Source organism: Oreochromis aureus, linkage group 8 (assembly GCF_013358895.1).
Source record: "Oreochromis aureus strain Israel breed Guangdong linkage group 8, ZZ_aureus, whole genome shotgun sequence".
Lineage (NCBI taxonomy): Eukaryota > Metazoa > Chordata > Actinopteri > Cichliformes > Cichlidae > Oreochromis > Oreochromis aureus.
The window spans coordinates 23019067-23037067 of record NC_052949.1 but is presented as its reverse complement, the minus strand read 5'-3'; the positions used below and the strand labels follow the sequence as shown (position 1 = coordinate 23037067).

At 40.1% G+C, this 18001-nt stretch overlaps 1 protein-coding gene across 1 annotated transcript; it reads right to left on the bottom strand.

Moving 5' to 3' along the window:
• Nucleotides 1–1504: 1504 nt before the first annotated feature.
• cbx7b (chromobox homolog 7b) lies at nucleotides 1505–16478 on the bottom strand. Its single transcript, XM_039616844.1, has 6 exons — nucleotides 16137–16478; nucleotides 13845–13888; nucleotides 11085–11150; nucleotides 9011–9077; nucleotides 8546–8891; nucleotides 1505–6400 (listed from the first exon to the last, which is right to left on the bottom strand). Exons 1-6 carry the CDS (start codon nucleotides 16203–16205, stop codon nucleotides 6210–6212), a joined length of 783 nt encoding a protein of 260 aa, XP_039472778.1. The 5' UTR covers nucleotides 16206–16478; the 3' UTR covers nucleotides 1505–6209.
• Between the last annotated feature and the right edge of the window lie 1523 nt (nucleotides 16479–18001).

Here is an 18001-nt window from a genome sequence, read left to right as displayed (position 1 = left end):
ATCTCCAGCCCTACCCTCTCAATCAAATATGGACATGCATACCTAAGAAAAAAAAACAAAAAAACAAATATAGAGATGGAAAAAATGCTAAACCTGAGCTTTCATCATGATTCTCCACAAACCAACAATGGACTGATGGCTGCATCCATCATTTATATACAGTCAATGGTCAAAATATGTGAAAACTATCAAGTCAAAGAAAGAAAGTTTAAACTTGAAATCTGCTTTTTAAAAAACCTCTGCATTAATATTTTTTGAACCCCAACGTTATTTCTAAACATGGCATCAGAGATATTACAGGCCATGTCTGCAGTAGAAAAGTATAACCATTTAAATCTATGTAATATAACTGTAAATTAAGTACAACGATTTAGGTTTTTCTAAGAAAAGAATAGGACATATAAATATATATTTAATGGTACACTGAGTAAAATTTCACCACTAGATAGCAGCAGATTGCAGTCAAGTGAATTCTGTTCTCCCAATTCAAGTAAGTAATCCCAGCTGCACCTGCATGAGTCTAGGCCAGGGGTGGGCACCGAGGGCCGGTGTCCCTGCAGGTTTTACATGTGTCCTTGAACCAACACAGCTGATTTAAATGGCTAAATTATCTCCTCAGCATGTCCTGATGTTCTCCAGAGGCCTGGTAACGAACTAATCATGTGATTCAGGTGTGTTGACCCAAGGTGAGATCTAAAACCTGCAGGGACACCGGCCCTCGGGGCCTGGAATTCCCCACCCCTGGTCTAGGCTGTCAGTCTGCTGTGTATATTTACTCTGGAACAGGCTGTAAAACTTTGTGAAAGGAGTCCAATACAATATATGTCTTTCTTTAGTCTTTTCACTTGTTAGCTGAAGGGGAGCCACTCTCAGATGATAAAATATAAAACTTCATATCTTGAGTCTGAAGTTGCAGACACATTAAAATTTGCCTCTATGGCACATAAATGCTTATGAGTTTTCTTGTCTTACATTAATTGCTTAATAAATATGTGCTCGGTCTCTAGCCACAAACAAAAAAAGCAATTAGACAGAGCAGCGATGTCCATCTCAGCCACTGTGTTCAACATGGCGGCTTCCATAAACCGGCAGCTGCTCCTATTTATTTTTAATGTACTAAGTCTAAGTTTATGAGAATGTCTCAACTTGTTGGAAGATGGAATTAAGCACTAATGAATCTATATTTATTTTTACTCAAACTCTAAAAACAACTGACTGTACCTTTAAGTAAATGAAATTTCTCTTCCCTGTAGGTCTTGTAACTTGTGTACAGTCCCTTAAGAAGAGGCTTAAGTTGAGAAATGCTTTAAGATCTATTTGTGCCTTTTACATGCAAGCCATGGAGGCTCTCTGACAGAGCTTTGCCTCATATTCAGTTCTTCAGTTCACTTAAAGTGACACCACATGTCGACCCACTGTAGATCTGTTATAACCTTTAGACACAAAACTGCACCTGGAAAAAGTCACTCGAGTCACTGTACATAATCAAGAGGCTGACTTCAAATGATATTAAACATGAGCAACATTTATTTTAGTAGTACCATAGAAATAGTCTATACACGATGACACTTCATAGACCGGAGCATGTAATGTGTAGGGTTACATCACAATAAAGTGCAAGGTTCTTCGCTCAGTGGTGGACGAAAGCAGCACGAGCAACCACGTCAGGCAACGTCAAATCCGAGGTGCTTTTTACGTCATGTCAGCAACACTGGAGTATGGCATGAGCTCAGTGGTTATCACAAACTGTATAAAAAACTATCCTTGTTGGTCATCAAGTGACAAATACACCCTCAAAGAATAAATATACATTCAGGTCAATGTAGAAAAATAACCACTAAAAAATACACATTTCCTCTCCGGCTTCCTCCCCGCGTCGCCTCGTTTTTCAAGTCTTAATAACATCATTGAAGGATGGTGAAATCCAGACATACAGAAACAAAAACAAAAAAAACAACCAAACAAAAAACTGGGACAGGAGAGGTGTGTTAATGTGTGTGTAAAAGGGAAATATTAGCCCTGAAAGCTCCACAGACAGAAGTAAAAGAAAAAAAAAAAAGGCAACATCAGGCACTTCCATTCCCTGCAGCTCGTTGTCACACAGAGACAGTTTGAAGATCATGAGAGGCTGACCCATCAATCCTCAGTGTGATATAAACAACATGTGGACCAATGGGACGCCTCTGTGGGAGATTCCATAGACGTGACACATCACACCTGCTCCTGTGTCCCCAGTGGAAGCTTGTGGAGTCAGACTGATCTGCTGGGTCCAGAGTTAGGCTTTACTTCTTAGTTTGTTTTGAATTTGTAATACTGATCATTCAGTGTCGCTCCCTGATAACTCAAACCTTCCACTTTTGATTAACACATCGCAATCATTTGTCAAGGTTTCCATTTATTTGAGCCGCTGGCCGCTCAGCTGTCATGGAATTGGTCATTTTGAACGTTGATAACTTTAATCGTTTTTAATATCATCTAAATGATTTGGATTTCTGTGATTTTCATCTCTCGGTGTTCTGAAACCTTTTTAGCAGAACTGAAGCGAGGTGGTGTTTTAAAGTTCAGTTTAAAGTCATGTATGAACTGCAAAAACTCAACTTTTTCAGTCAACATTAGAAGAAATGTTCATGGAGATGCAGACGAAAGAAGGAATCTCTAAGCAAATCCCGGTGATGAAACTAATGTAAAATAATAAGCCAAACCTACTCGGGTGACCAGAAGCCCCTCCTTATGTGGGAGCGTGCAGCATTTTGATTCCTTGTCCAATCTATGCAATGATACAAAAAGAAACTACTGGAATAAGAGAGAAATAAAAAAGAAGAATACAGGAATATATAAAGCCCTTCGTATCATAGCATAAGAACAAACTTGAGCTTCCTTTTTTCAGTATTGTATTTACTTACTGGGAGAGTTGGAACATGAACAATTTATTGTATTTTTATTTTGTGGTTGGATATGAAGGTTTCAGACTACCTCTCAGCATCGCTGACGTGTCCCTCACATTCAGTTTCTTGGGATCTGGTCACCCTAGCTATAGGTTAGCCTGGTCCAAAATGACCTTTTACTCATAAATGCTGTCAATATATCATGTTATAGATACTTATGTTATGAGATAACCAATTATAGGTTGCTAGAGATCAGTTGGTGGCCCCTCAGACACCACCGGTCCCTCTGGAAAAAAGTGCATTCTTCTACATACTCTTCACATACTTTGGGTTCCCATTGGTCTTTAGGCTGGTGTGACTGGGGCTTTATACAGTTTGGAAAAGTGTTTTATAAAGCCTGTTACAGCTTCCAACATAAGAGACTCTACATGTAGTTACACCGTTTCAAATTTTAAAGTATAAGACTCTCGTCCTGTTTTACATGTTAATGTCCACATTAGTCCCTCTTTGTTTTCAGAGACCATTTGTTTTAAACTGAAAGGTTTTCCTGCATTACTAAATGACATTATCACTGGCTAAGAGCCTTAGCCGGCTGTTAGATGATGGGTTACTAATATTATCTGTTTTATTAGCCGAAAAGCACACTTTCTGAAAGTTGTGCTGGAACGCTACACGGTTAACAAAACTAAATGCATCAGCCCAGCTTTTAGTGGAGAGTCTTGTTTGGTAATTGACTTAATGAGGCTTTTCCAGTTTTAAAAGAATCACATTAATGGATAAGGACAGTGGAAATGATATGATAAAAAGGGACTGAATATTGGCGCGAAACATCAGCTGGTAGCAGCTTTAAAACTTCACCTTTGAAACTCTACCCATCAGTCTTTGCAAAGAGAGCCTCCCGGTGGACACACAAACCTCTATGATGCTAATACAGTGCAATTCCTTAATACATTCTCTCATCAAGTCTCATTTAGTTTCTCATTTTGGTACAAATTTGTCACTTGTATGGTGGGCTATATGTGCGGAGATGAAGAGCTAGTTGAACAGAGAAGACTACACCGTCTTTATATCGCTATAGTAACTGTACTGGAGGAGAAAGGCATGCAGGCGGATCAAATCTTCTCTCGGAGGATTTTGAAACGCATACAAGACTAAAGCCACGTGTTGTACAGTAGTAACAGTCTATGAGTTTACAGGTTACAGGTACAGCACTGTGTGTTAGTATGGGTCTGACACCTAAGCCCACCTCACTGAGTATGTACAAAATGTTTGAGTCCAGTCAGGCTGGCTTAGTGTGGCTCCGTTTACATGCACAGAGAACTCCTCCCTTCTCTTCCTCACATGTTTACTAATGTAGCCTGTGTGCTTCAATGACCAGGAGAGCTGTGCCAGTGGGAGCAGAGGCTCCTGGTTGGGATACCCAGGTTGAACAGGTCAAAGGGTAGAGGCCAGACAAATTTGAACCACCTCTAAAGCTAACATGTCTAAAGCAAAAAAACAAAAAAAAGCCCATAACTATTACACAAACACAGATGGCAAACTCAGATCACGCTGGTGGGGAGTTGTCAGTGGATTTTGCTCGTCATGGGGCAAATGGGCTTAGAGGAAAGAGAAGATCTAATGTAAGGTCAAACATTTAGCCAAGAAATTTGCTCAGGTGCTAATTAAAAATGCAATATCAAAGAAATTGGCTGTTTAACTTTCCAGTTTTGTGCTACTTTAAACTGTGAAACTACTACATATACTTCATCGCTGGAGTTCCTTTCTACTTTACAAGGTTCAAAAATAAAGACTCTGCATGAAAGGTAAGATCCACTCGATTCACAGTGTTCAGTCATAACTATGGATCCACGTAAAGTATGGAGCTCTGCGTTTCCATCACTAAAACCATTGAATTGCCTGCCAGAGCGCCACTTGTTTTCCATCATTGTATAAATGCCTCCGGGATGAACATTTATACAATTTCAAACAGTTACAGGGATTTTAAATCCACATGGGTCAATAATTTGGATATTTGGGACATCAAGGAGAAGAAATACTTAATTCCCAAAGCAACTAAGTTTTTTGTTTCAGGGTGGCTGTTTCACAGTGCCTGTCAGTACTGTCAGGTAGCCTTAACCAATCTCAGTTTAAATGACCCACCACTGACAGCTCGGATGGATTGGTGCGATCTGGCCGCTCTGCTTACTTTATGCAGTGTGCACTTAACAACCAAACCTGGTAAACTAATGAAGCAGGCAGGCGGCTGACTTTTCAAATGGTTTGTCGTGGCAGAAATGTGTTTTGCATCTTTGTTACACCTTGGGGTAACAAAGAAAACCCCTATCCACTACTGTGCGACTGTAGTTGTGTTTCTTTGAAAGACATCTCTAGAGGAGAGCTTTACTTTGGACATCTATGCATTAAGCAATGCCAACAATACAAGTAAACTCTGGGCCATTTTACCTCCACACATTTCCAGCTGCTTGATTCCAGAGGTCTGGACATTCTTCACATTTGATCTGTCAGTGTTTCTGACTGTACCTTGGTCATGATTAGTTGAAATACTTAATGTGGCCCAGTCTTTGTTCCAGTGGCAAAGGAAAGAACAGATACCAAAATGATTTTGCCAGTATTCAATGCCTTCACAGATATTCAGTACTGTCTTTTCATCACGTTTGTGTTGTTTCATCACGTTTGTGTTGCACCTGTTGGACCTGTGTTTGAATAACCTAATCTCTCTCTGTGGAGAAGTAGCTTTCCATGTTTTTCTGTTGTCTTGGTTGTCATAAAAAATGAAAATTCACTTAGAAAAATGGAGCAGAGCAAGATTTTTGCAGTTGTCCACATGAAGTGCCACGTGGACTTCTTCTGTGGCTGATCCACTTAATGCTTGAGAATGCTACGCAAGTTGTATGGTGGCCATTTTTTAAGTTTTGCTCAGAAGGTCCTTGCTGTGGCCATCACTTTTTTTGCTAAATTTAAGTTAGTAAGCCTCTCATTCTACGGGAACCACACAAAATAACTTCCCTTCAGGATTTACTCAAGTTTTAAATCCTGTTCTTAAATTAAAAAGTAATACACTTCTTATTCAAGGCAACTCAGTCTGATTGTAGGAAAAGTGTCAAGAACAATGAAAATAACACTTTACCTGGAGATCAGCTTATATTCAGGTGACTCTGTGCATGTAAATTTACCACTCAGAAAGCTGGGAGTGGCTGGCAATGAGACAAGCAGAGAGAGAGTGAAAACACCTACTGTGGCACCTTTTACACACTGTGTCGGTGCCTCCAGGTCCCTCTCGCCATGCCTCCACTGCTAACCTGCCAACCCAATTTCCAGCATTCAGACTTTCAGGCCCCAGTCTCTGAAGAAGCCTTTGGCTACTCTTGACTCTCGGAAAGTCACTGTGAGGGAGTTCAGGGTGATATCTGTGACGGTTACTTCTCCCGGACAAATGACGGGTCTCCAGATATTTTCTGATGTGGTGCCCTCGTCTGGTCCGGTGGCGCTCCAGCCGTCTGTCCTCTCATGTCCTGGTTGAAGCAGGGACACAGAGGGAGAAAGGCAGAAGGTGAAAAGTCTACATTTACACTAAGACAACTACTGCATCGAGGCTGCCACTTGTGTTCTGAGTTAGCCTGCCTTGACTGATCTGTTTTGATGCATGTTATAAACTGACAGAAGCAGACAGAGTGCACGTGGCTGCTTATGTTTCCCAGATGACAGAAGAGCACACTACGGTTGGGATTACTGCACGATCATGCAGATCAGTGAATATCAACAAGACCACTCCCTGTTACTGAATTAGGAGAGGAGGGAATCCCCATTAAATTCAATTCAAATAGCACCAAATCACAACAAGAGTCACCTCAAGGTGCTTTATATTGTCAGGTACAGACCTTACAATAATACAGAACACCCCATCAATCAGACAATCTCCTGTGACCAAGCACTTGGTGAAAGTGGGAAAGAAAAACTCCCTTTTCACAGAAAGGGGAAAAGGTGAGGTGAGAAAGAAGACAGTTTTTGGAGAGACGACAAAAGACACAAGAGAGATTAATAATAACTAATGATCACTAATTACTATAATAACTATTGGAGATTATGTATCTGAACAGGAGCAGGATCATGCCTCCAAACACGCTCCTTCCGGCTGCCATGTATATAGGTTCCCCTAGTTCTGCAATCTGATCATTCTCGTTTACGTGCCCCACCCTCCCTCCCTCCTTCTTCTCCATTCTTCAGCTTCTTCACTCCTATTTAGTACATGGGGATCTGCCAGGCCCGGGAGCCATCGCCAGTCCCCTTCGAGGCCTTCCCCAAACCGCAGCTCAGTTCATGTCAAAGCATTCACTTTTACCTACTAAAATGCTGACCAACTCAAAATGAGGACGTGGGCCCAGCTAGTGAAATGACTCATAGTAAGTAAATGACAAATCAATCAAATCAATCCCAGACCATCTCTCTTTATCGGGGCAAAACAATATTTATCAAACATAAACAATTTATCCATCCAGTTTCTTCCACTTATTCAACCTTGGATCAGGGTTGCAGCAGGATAAACAGGGTATTCCAGATGTCTTTTTCCCCTACTGTTTTCCACTTCCCTGTGGGGTTTTAAAGATACATACAGTCTCTCTCCAGCGAGTTCTGGGTCTACCCTGTGTACGTGTTATAGCAGCTGGGTGGGGAGGAGCCCAGGAGATATCCTGAGTAGATGTGTGAAAATTTGTAACACAAACAATTGTGCATTCACAGACTTACACTGTGGCCTGGACACCCTTCTGGATAACACTAGTATTAAGAGAACAGCATGATAGTCTGCTGACAGCTGGGAGATGCTCTGTCACTACAGTACATTTACAGAACAGAACAGAGAGATGGAGGATGAAGAAAAAAGACTAGAGTTACACTAGAAGTGCTGAAAGGTGGTGTAGCCCATCTTCCAGCCTATGATGGGTGGGAGAAGTGACCTTGATATGGATCAGCAGAAGAAAATGGACGGATGGTATCTCATATTGAAAAACAACTGCACGTGGATGGGACTTATCGTTGATCAGAAGGACAGCAAGGTAGAAACAACAGGAACTGCAACAACAGACATGTATAGTAGGTGATTCTCAGCCACCTAGAGGTGTAGACGTGAGTGTGTGGTTGCCCTTCTCTCTGTGTTAGTCACTTGATTGATGGGCTTAAGCCCGTCTCCCCTCCTGACTTGGGTCTTTGCGCTCCAAACAGCAGAACAAGCTACTTAAAACCTTAGAAAAGGACCAGTCAGTGAGGGTTGATTGGGACAAAAACAACCTGGTGTCAATGCTTGTACCAAGTTAATGTAGTTAATGTAGTCAGTTAACTAAAAAAAGCAATAACAAAGATAGACAAGTCATTATTTTTATCTATTAAATACTGTTGCTTGTTTATTAGCTGGCTCCTGAACTCCTGTCATTTCATGAGAGCATCCAAGAGGCAAACACAGCTGTGAATAAACTGCTGCCTTAGATTTAGAAGCAAACTGAGACTATATTCCACCCTTTGCAGGATTCGCTCTTCAATCGGCTCAGTATGAGCTCAGAATGAGGGACTTTTAATATTTTTGGTAGGATGCCCAGTGACAAAGAGAGTCAAGTAAATGTGGCGCGTGATGCTGAGTCCACTGGCTGACCAAGTGACACACATACCATTTAAAATGCCATTGCTCTCCTTTGCTGTGTTCTTCTGAGTCTCCTCTTGCTCCTCCTCCCTGTCCTCATCATCTTCCATGCTGTTTTCTTCCTCTTCCTCATCCTCCTCCTCCTCGTCTTCCTCTCCATGCTCTACCCAGTTCTCTTGTCTTGGACTTGGAGGGTTTGAGTTAAAGCATCTGAACTCCTTCCTCCTCAGTCTGTGTTGTGCTCGTGATTCCTGTCTGTACGACTGATGGTCATCCTCGGGGAGCAGAGAGCGTGTCAGAGACAGACGCAGGCGCGGTTCAGGTTTTTCGGGAATCTTGTGAGCGCTGCGGAGATCCATGGTGTAGACAGTATTCTAAATCAAGATCAAACAGACAAAGAAAAAAGAGTAACATCATTGTCAGGCCCCAATGAGAGAAACAGAGTTTGAATTTTATACATATACATATTTTTTAATCAAATTCCAAACTTTACCTGCAGAAGGATTCTTTTGGATTTGGATCCTTTCCTTCTGGGACCCAGAGCTCGTTCTCTCTGTTCTCTGGAAAAACCAAGCAGACCTTTGTCAGGCTGGCAGAGAAATGTTCAAACAATAACTGTCTGGAAAGGAAAAGTGTCCAAGCCAAATTGTGCGCTATGACTTGGGGTCAGAAAGTCTGAAAAGAGCTGTACTGTAATGTTGGGAAGCTTTGAGGTACTACATTAGACAACAACCACTCAAACTACGCCATGTGTGCCATCATACATAGAGACACTGTGCATTAACAACAACACAACTGTTGCTCACCACCCAACAACTTTGGCCCCTCCCTAATTAATTCAAGCTGAAAGGTTGCGATTGTGACATTTTGGAATCACTGCAGACGCACAAATGTAAATGGTCAGAGAGGGGCTTTCAAGAAGGCTTCTAAAAATAGTCTTCCAGTGTTGCCCAAGGAGACTACCTACATGCTTTACTTCAATATTCGTCCAAAAATTATATAAAAAATTATATATGTGTGTGTGAGTGTGTTGTTTAGCAATTCTCATTTCAGAAATCACCAACATGTATATGATTACAGAACCAGGTACCAATCTAGAGGTTATACAAACAAATAAGAAGAAATCTTATGTCTTATTTCAAATGTCATAGTTAAATGCAAATTTCTGTCTATGTTTTTATATGTGGTTTTTGATGATTTATGATGATTAGTAAATCCAAATAATTGAATTCTACATGTGTATAAAATCAAGCAGACTGCCTTTACGAACACTGAAAGAATGGGTCGCTCTCAGGGGCTCAGTGAATTACAGGATCGTACCGTGATAGGATGAAACCTGTGCAACGAGTCCAGTCGTGGAATTTTCTTGCTATTAAATGTTCCACAGTCAACTGTTAGTGTTATTATAACAAAGTGGAAGCGACTGGAGGAAACGATGACAACTCAGCCAAGAAAAATCAGCAGTGCGGTAGCAGTGCGGTCAGCAGATGCTGAGGCACATACTGCGCAGAGATCACCTACTTTCTGCAGAGTCAGTCGCTACAGACCTCTAAACTTCATGTGGCTTTTAGATTAGGTCAAGAACAGTGTGTAGAGAGCTTCATGGAATGGTTTTCCAGGGTCAAGCAGCTGCATCCAAACCTTACATCACCAAGCCCAATGCAAAGCGTTGAACAAGGAGGTGTAAAGCACGCTGCCACTGGACTCTAGAGCAGTCCAGACTCTTTGCATCTCTAAATCCCTCTTCTCTGTCCAGTAAACCAATGGACAAGTCTGGGTTTGGTGACTGCCTGGAGATCGGTACTTAGTGCATTGTGCCAAGTGTCAACTTCCAGGCCTTCTCATCCAGCATCATTGTCTGTTCTCACAAATGCCCTTCTGGAAGAATTATCAAAAATTCCTATAAACACGCTCCTAAACCTTGTGGAAAGCCATCCCAGAAGCTTCAACAGCTTCAGAGGGTGGGCCAACATCATATTAAACCCTATGGATTAAGAATGGGATGTGAGTCAAGTTTATATGTGTGTGAAGGCAGATGAAGAAATACTTTTGGCAATATAGTAAGCCACTGTATATATATATATATATATATATATATGTATATGTATATATATATATATATATATATATATATATATATACAGTGGCTTGCAAAAGTGTCTCTACCAAAGCTGGTAGAGACATACCCCAAAAGACTGGCAGCTGTAATTGCAGCAAAAGGTGGTTCTACAAAGTATTGACTCAGGGGGCTGAATAATTACGCACACCCCACTTTTCAGTTATTTATTTGTAAAAAATGTTTGGAATCATGTATGATTTTCGTTCCACTTCTCACGTGTACACCACTTTGTATTGGTCTTTCACCTGGAATTCCAATAAAACTGATTCATGTTTGTGGCTGTAATGTGACAAAATGTGGGAAAGAATACTTTTGCAAGCCACTGTATATATACATGCACACATTTATAAACAAAATTCAGACTCTGCATGTCAGTTTGTGTTAAATAAAGGAGTAAAATACAAAGGTGAAAAAATGAATGACAAATGGTGGCTGAAGGCAGCCTTACTTCTCTTCGTAGGCTTGAACCAAGCGCCGGTCCAGAATGTGTTCCTCAGGTTCCCAAGTGCTGTACCTGTAGGATGATACAAAAAGTATATAAAAGCTTTCTTCATTTTTCAGTGACCTCCATAAATAATTTATTATTATAATCATTTAGGTAATTAAAATCAGTCTGTTGATTCATTTAAAAACAAGGCCAAAGAAGTGCTGACATAGTGTCTTTATTGTATTTCTAAATCAGAAAAACAAACTTCTGAACTCTAGTTAAAATAAATTCTTGCCCTGGTGTAACTTGTCAAAACTGCATTACTAGATTTGTTAGTATGTTGGTATTTAAAACATTAAAACCACTGACAGCTGAAGTGAAAAACACTGATTGTCTGCATACAATAAAAAGTTCTTCTGGGAACCCTTAGATTTTAACATTCATGTGGATGTTACCTGACATGTACCACCCACGTAAACATTGCTCCAGGCCAGAAGCGGCTGATGATAGCGGCTTACCCCGGGAGAATAATGTGCCCATGCACACTGCAAAAACTGCTCAGGAATGACTTGAGGAACACGACAAAGATCCCAATGCGTTGACCCGACCTCCATGCTCCCAAGATCTCAATACAATTGAACAGGACGACCTACCCCGCAACACACAGGGCCCAAAGAAGGACACTCCCAGAGATCCTGTATCCATGCCCCAATGGGTGGCAGCACTAAGGGGACCTACACAGTATCAGGCAGGTGGTTTTAATGTTGTAGTGGGTCAGCGTATACACAACCCCATTCCCGCAAAGTCAAGACACAAAAAATCCCATTTAAAACCTGTATTTAAGCTGAAATAAAACAATGACGACATATTGAATGTTTAATTGATCGAGAGGTTTTTATTATTATAAAAACCAATTCTCATTTTAAATATCATGCACGGTGTCAGTAACATATTACAATAAAAGCTGGATCATAAGGATGAGCACCACTGTGTTCTTTAAACAACACTAACTGTTTAGGGACTGAGAAAAGCAGCTGCTGTAGTCGTGAAAGGAAAATATTTACCCACTGTTGCTTGATATATAACTCCTTCCTCTTGCTTCCTCTTGCTTTTTAATATGTCTCTATGGCTCTTTAATAATGATGGCTCTTTATTAGAAACTGATTCTGCTGTAATAGATGTCAAAGCAGTTTGCTACTCTCTTCTACAATAAAACAACCCTTCCCTAAAGAAGTAATGGTCTGGATGGTAGTATACATAGATTGCTCCAAAATCTATAGTATGGTTCAGCATTAATGGTGCCTTAGCAGAAGTGCAGATTAACTGTGCCAGTGTACATCTTGTTGTGCTCATAACAAACCAAACAGTTCCTCTACCCTTTAGCCTGGAGGACACAGCATCCATAATTTCAAGAAAGAATTTTAAATTCTGACTTATCAGACCGTAAAACAAATTTTCACTTTGCCTCAGTCCATCCAAAGTGAGTTTACGTCTAGAGAAAGTGACAGTTTGAAGATTTCCACAATAAGACTGTGTCAAACTTTAATCCAGAGCTATCTAAGAGCCTGATAACTATGGTCATTCAATACTGGTTCTCCCCTGCATAGCTTTTCTCTGAATACCATCCATCCATTCTCTTCTGCTTATCCTTGTCAGGGTCGTAGGGGGTGGAGCCTGTCCCAGCTACCATAGAGCAAGAGGGAGGGTACACCCTGGACAGGTCACCAGTCCGTCACAGGGCTAACACATAGAGAGAGACAATCATTCCCACTCAAATTCACACCTATGGGCACTTTAGAATCATTAATTAACCTAACCCCACTAACTGCATTCTTAGGAAGGCAGAGTACCCAGGGAGAACATGCAAACTCCACACAGAAAGGCCCGAGCCAGATGGTAGCCTGGTGGAATGGAACTCAGGACCTTCTTGCTGTGAGGCAACAGTGCTAATCACCACGCCACATCATATGTGATGAAATCCCCTAATTCTCTGCGATTTTGCTCTGACAAACATTCTTACGATGTCAAACTGCCAAAGCACAGACCTCGCCTATAGGATGTCCTATTATCCAATCATACTGCTACTGTACATTAACTGATTTGTTATGAGATCATCCCGTTTTTGTTGTCCCTGTTTCAAATTTTCTGAAAGATGCAGCTTGCATCCAATTGAAAATGGGCATGTTTGTCAACAAATGATTACATTTCTAATTTCACAACATCTGATGCATTGTTTATATACTTTTAAAAAGATAAATATGATTGATGAATGATTGCAATTTTGAACAGTCTGTTTATGTGGAGAGTAAGTCTTGGCCCAACTGGCATTTCTTCATATTTTGCTAGGAAAATGAGAAACAGGTGCTGGAATTTATTGTAACATGTGCAACCATGCACAGAAATTCAGTCTGTAGGCAAAATCTGAGTTTGCACACTTTTAACAAGCCAGAAAGTCCATATATAATATGACCAACTTTATTCTTCATATAGTCTGAAGTCTTTTAGGCATGCTTTCTTGTAATGTTTTAAACTTTAGGAATAGCTCTCCGGGCTTCTTGAAGAATACTCCAAAGCTCTTCTTTGGATGCTAGTTGCGTTTTACCTTCAGAAAGCCAAAGGACTACTGTTCAAAACCACTTTCAAAAAGTTACAGGGAAAACTGGGTCCTGTTAAGTACAATATTTAAAAAATGAGGGGTGGCTCAAGACTTTTGCATACCACTCTCTGAGTCACATGCAGTTCCATTTCATGTTATCCATCTTATTCTTCTAATCTACTCACTTTGGAGGCCATCCTTTCCACTTCAGCAGATACTCCACATTCCCCTGTGGAGACAAAGTTTCAGAGCAGCGTCAGATATAGAGTAGTTTTTGTTTTTTTCCCCCGTTATGAACTGTTTAAGTTATTGAAGAAACAAATTACAAGCAAAAAAAAAAAAAGGCACAGTCATGTCTGAAAAAAGTGATACCTATTGGAAACTAATGTGTCTTTTTTCTGCTCCTCTCTTCTCTTTTTCCTCCACTCACAGTGGATCTTGTGACCTACTGTGAGCGCCTTCACCTCCAGGTTGGGAACCACTGCCAAGCACAATGAAATCAGCCCATCAACAATTACCTCATCTCTCAGATGCACAATGTCTCATTTTGATGCAACTTAAGGGAGTGCATCGCTATTCTGTGCAGCATTTTCACATTTAAACTGATTTAACTGCCTGGATGTGATATCGCGGGGCCAGTCGGTTAGATTTGATGGTATCAGGTTGTTCAGGTCAAAATGTCAAACTCATAAAGGTTGTAACTTTTCCATCAGTGACTTGGATTTCATTGAAATTGCAGTTTGCTACAACCAGAGGTGGTTGCTTTCTTTGTGGTACATAGTAAGTTTGTCTCTTTTAAGCTTTTATGTGTGAAACTATATAAACAACATTAGAAATCCTAAATGTAACACATTATACAAGTATATCATATGAAAACACAGTAATATGACTACAAATCTGAAATGGAACAAATCAAACTTTAAATTAGTTTATTTAATGATTATCTGTTATTTCTTATCTATTTCAGGCCTTTCCTCATCGCATTCTCGTTAAATGTGCAGGAGGATGTTGCCATAATTTCATCAGAAGATATCTATAATTAACACAATTCAAAATGTATTGTATGTTTTCCACATACTAGCAAATCTACTCAGATTAGTCATCCTCTGTGACATCATCCAATAATAACTTCCAGGCTCTCAACGGTATTCTCAGTCGGTGAAATCACCGCTTTTCCCCGACTTCATTTTAATCACTAGTTACACAAAAAAAAGACTGTATAATTAAAAGCACCTCATATGTTTGACTGTAATAAATACATTTATTACCTATCCTTTCTAAACCTTCTAAGAAGATCACATAAATAACAGAGCCAATATAGAATTTTAAAGACTGATACTGATATTTGATGTTTTAAAAATCTGATATATTGGCCAATATATCAACATACGACTACTATACTAATACTGCTACAATATACTAGACAAGAAATTACTTTAATGGTAGTAGTTAATATTAGTATTTATTTATGAATACAGTTTAAAAATAATCTTGTTTTACTGTCACAACAAGTTATATACATGTGCTGCCCGCCTGATGTGCTCAGATCCACTGGTTGCTGGTTGTTGTTATTATGTTGCAGAGACTCTGTTGGACAAACTATGCAACATTAACAGTTATAACATGGATGAAGGTTGTTTCTCCCGTCTCTAATAAATATTATGCATGTAAATATTACATACGCACTGTATTGAAAATGTATTTTGTTGCTAAAATGTAAAGAGCAATTCCCTTTTAGATTCTCTGTGAACTCTGGCATCCCCAAATCTCAAAACAAAAAAGTAGTTTTACTCTGTAAAGCCTGTATTTAAGCTCAGCGTCACACCATTTATACAGAATACCAGTATAAATTCATATTAAGGCCCATTACAAAACTACATATGAAAGTTCACATTACTCTACTCACCATTTAATAAAACTCTTTGTACTTAATATTATGGGTTGCGTATGACTTGGGAAACAAGTATGTAAGTGGATCTTAAGCATTGTATTTATATTCTGTATATTAGTTGTTGACACTGGTGGAAACCACTAGTTTCAGGGGCCCTCCCTGTGCCCTGCGAGTAAACAAAGGCTAGCGTCGCACCTGCACATGTCAATACAACACGGTAACTTAGACCCAAACACAATTAGCGAGCAAATGGGCCCAAAAGCAGAGTATTTTGGGGTTGATAGCCCGTCCTCCTTCAACCCATATAAGCCAAACACCTGACACTTTAAGCTGTAGTACAGGAACAACAGTCTCCGTGTCAAATCAAAGGGACATCCTCCGCTCACCTGCTCCCTCAATACACTCCGCAATTAGATAACCAGCTTAGAAACGCTGCTCTCCTCGTTTAATCTCCAAAGCTTTCATTAGCATCTTTAAAGTAGCATTCTGGTTCACCAAAAGAAAAAGAAAAAAAGCGTGTCTCCTTAAAGTGCTGAGAGCTAGAGAGGCTGATAATTTGGCCGCATTTTGTTTTTTACACGCTTACCTTTCTAACTCTTTTCTTGACGATTGATTCCACGGCAAACACTTGCTCTCCGATCGCTGACAGCTCCATCTCTTCGCACGCCGCCGTCCGCTGGCTTTTAACTGTCAAAGTAACGTCCCTCTCCCCGACAAACTAAGCTAACGTTAACTGCGTATGACAGCCCTCCCTCGGATACGTCTTCTTCCACGCGTGTCTCCTTCGGCTGCCTCGTTTCCCTGACAGTTTAAAGGCCCATTTATCCAGAGCGACTTCCTTTTGCTGGCTCTTTCCATGCGTCCAGTGACTTTACAAAATCTGCGACACATCTGCACACCGCTTCGCGCGCGCCCGCTCTGGCCCAAAGCGCGTTTCCGGCGCGCGCCACCAGCTTCCCCATCATCCTTATTGTGCAGCGTGTATACGGATGCCAAAGACGGTGATAGTACTTTCCTCCTCTGCTTCACTTAAAGCAGCAGCACCGTAGTATAAACAGTCATTCGTTTATTATAATATTTATGATATAATGTCGTTATTACATGTATGGAAGCTGCTCATTTTTAAGTATGCACTTAAAGTAAGCCTTTGAAAGCCAGCTTTCAAATGGTTAGTACCTGAGGTGTAGAGAAACAAACGAACATTAGCTTGGCATTTCTTGAATCTGTGCTTTTATTGTGACATATCTGATCACAGAATTATGATCTTGATCTTGGTGAGAGGGTCATTTTAGTGTTTGGTGGAACAACTCAGGTGTCTAACGTGTAAATAGGGGGCCCAACCAAACTTTGCTTTTATGCAGGTCTGGGCTTGTACAGCAAAGGTTTAATGTTTAACTGTAAACCTTCATGTTCTTCATGTTGGAGAGGACGTAGGGATACAGCTGTGAGATGCAGTTATCATTCTTTTGAACAACATTATTAGTGCATCTCAGAAAATTAGAATATTGTAAAAATGTTTATGTCCCCTCATTTAGTTCAAAAAGGTAAGCTTTCATTCATTATATATGCATTACATGTAAGGTGACATAAGTCTTTTCTCTGTTATAATTTATATTATTGCGTTTTTTTGACTCACAAAAATCAGAAATCCAATATCTGCACTTATTTGAATATTTTGAGTTTGATGAGTCAGCCAGTATCAATACTGTGTCTAGTTCAGCACATGCAACCACTGTTCAGTAGCTCAGCGATCTTCCCCAATCATGAGGAAGACTGCTGACTTGACAGCTGTCCAGATGACGATCATTGACAGATAAGCCACAGAAGGTCATTGCTGCATAGACTGTCTGTAGGAAAACGTGGACAAGCAAAAAGGATGACCACAGTCTTCAGATGATCGTGCGTTAGAAGAGCTTTGCAATCAGTGGACTGTAGCTGGTGTTAGTGCATTAGGAGGCACCACAAGCAGACGTCTTCAGGAATAGCGGGAACAGTCACACACTAATTTTTTGCACTTCATTTTGAAATTAAGGCCGTAGAGCACACGAGTCACATACAACTCACTTTGATCTTAGGTGCAGTGACATTACAGGATAAATGTGTAAAATTACAGAAAGAGTTTGGGTAGTTTATTGTCCAGGCTGTCCTATAATTGTAAAAAAATAAAAATAAAATTCAAAAAAATAATTAATTCACAGAAATGTTGCTTCTGTGAATTTTTTTTTACTGTGGACTCACAGAAAAATAAATAAATAAATGAAAAAAAAAATTACATGATTTAATTTAATAATTTGGTGTAGTATTAATGGTAATTTATTTATTTTGGGTGGTGGTGAGGTCTTTACCAATAGGAAAAGCTTTCAAACTTGTGAAAATACAGCTAAAAGTTCAAAAACTATCCTTCACTTAATGTTTTCCAAAGTCTTTGCTGGTCCGATCCTGCTCCCTGGG

Bases quoted from the DNA above. Each gene is read 5' to 3' on its own strand.
- cbx7b (XM_039616844.1), bottom strand. From the start codon at position 16,205: ATGGAGCTGTCAGCGATCGGAGAGCAAGTGTTTGCCGTGGAATCAATC. The intron at 13,889-16,136 runs GTAAGCGTGTAA...TTGTCTCCACAG, and splicing joins TCAAGAAAAGAGTTAGAAAG to GGGAATGTGGAGTATCTGCT. The intron at 9,078-11,084 runs GTAAGGCTGCCT...TGGTTTTTCCAG, and splicing joins GTTCAAGCCTACGAAGAGAA to AGAACAGAGAGAACGAGCTC.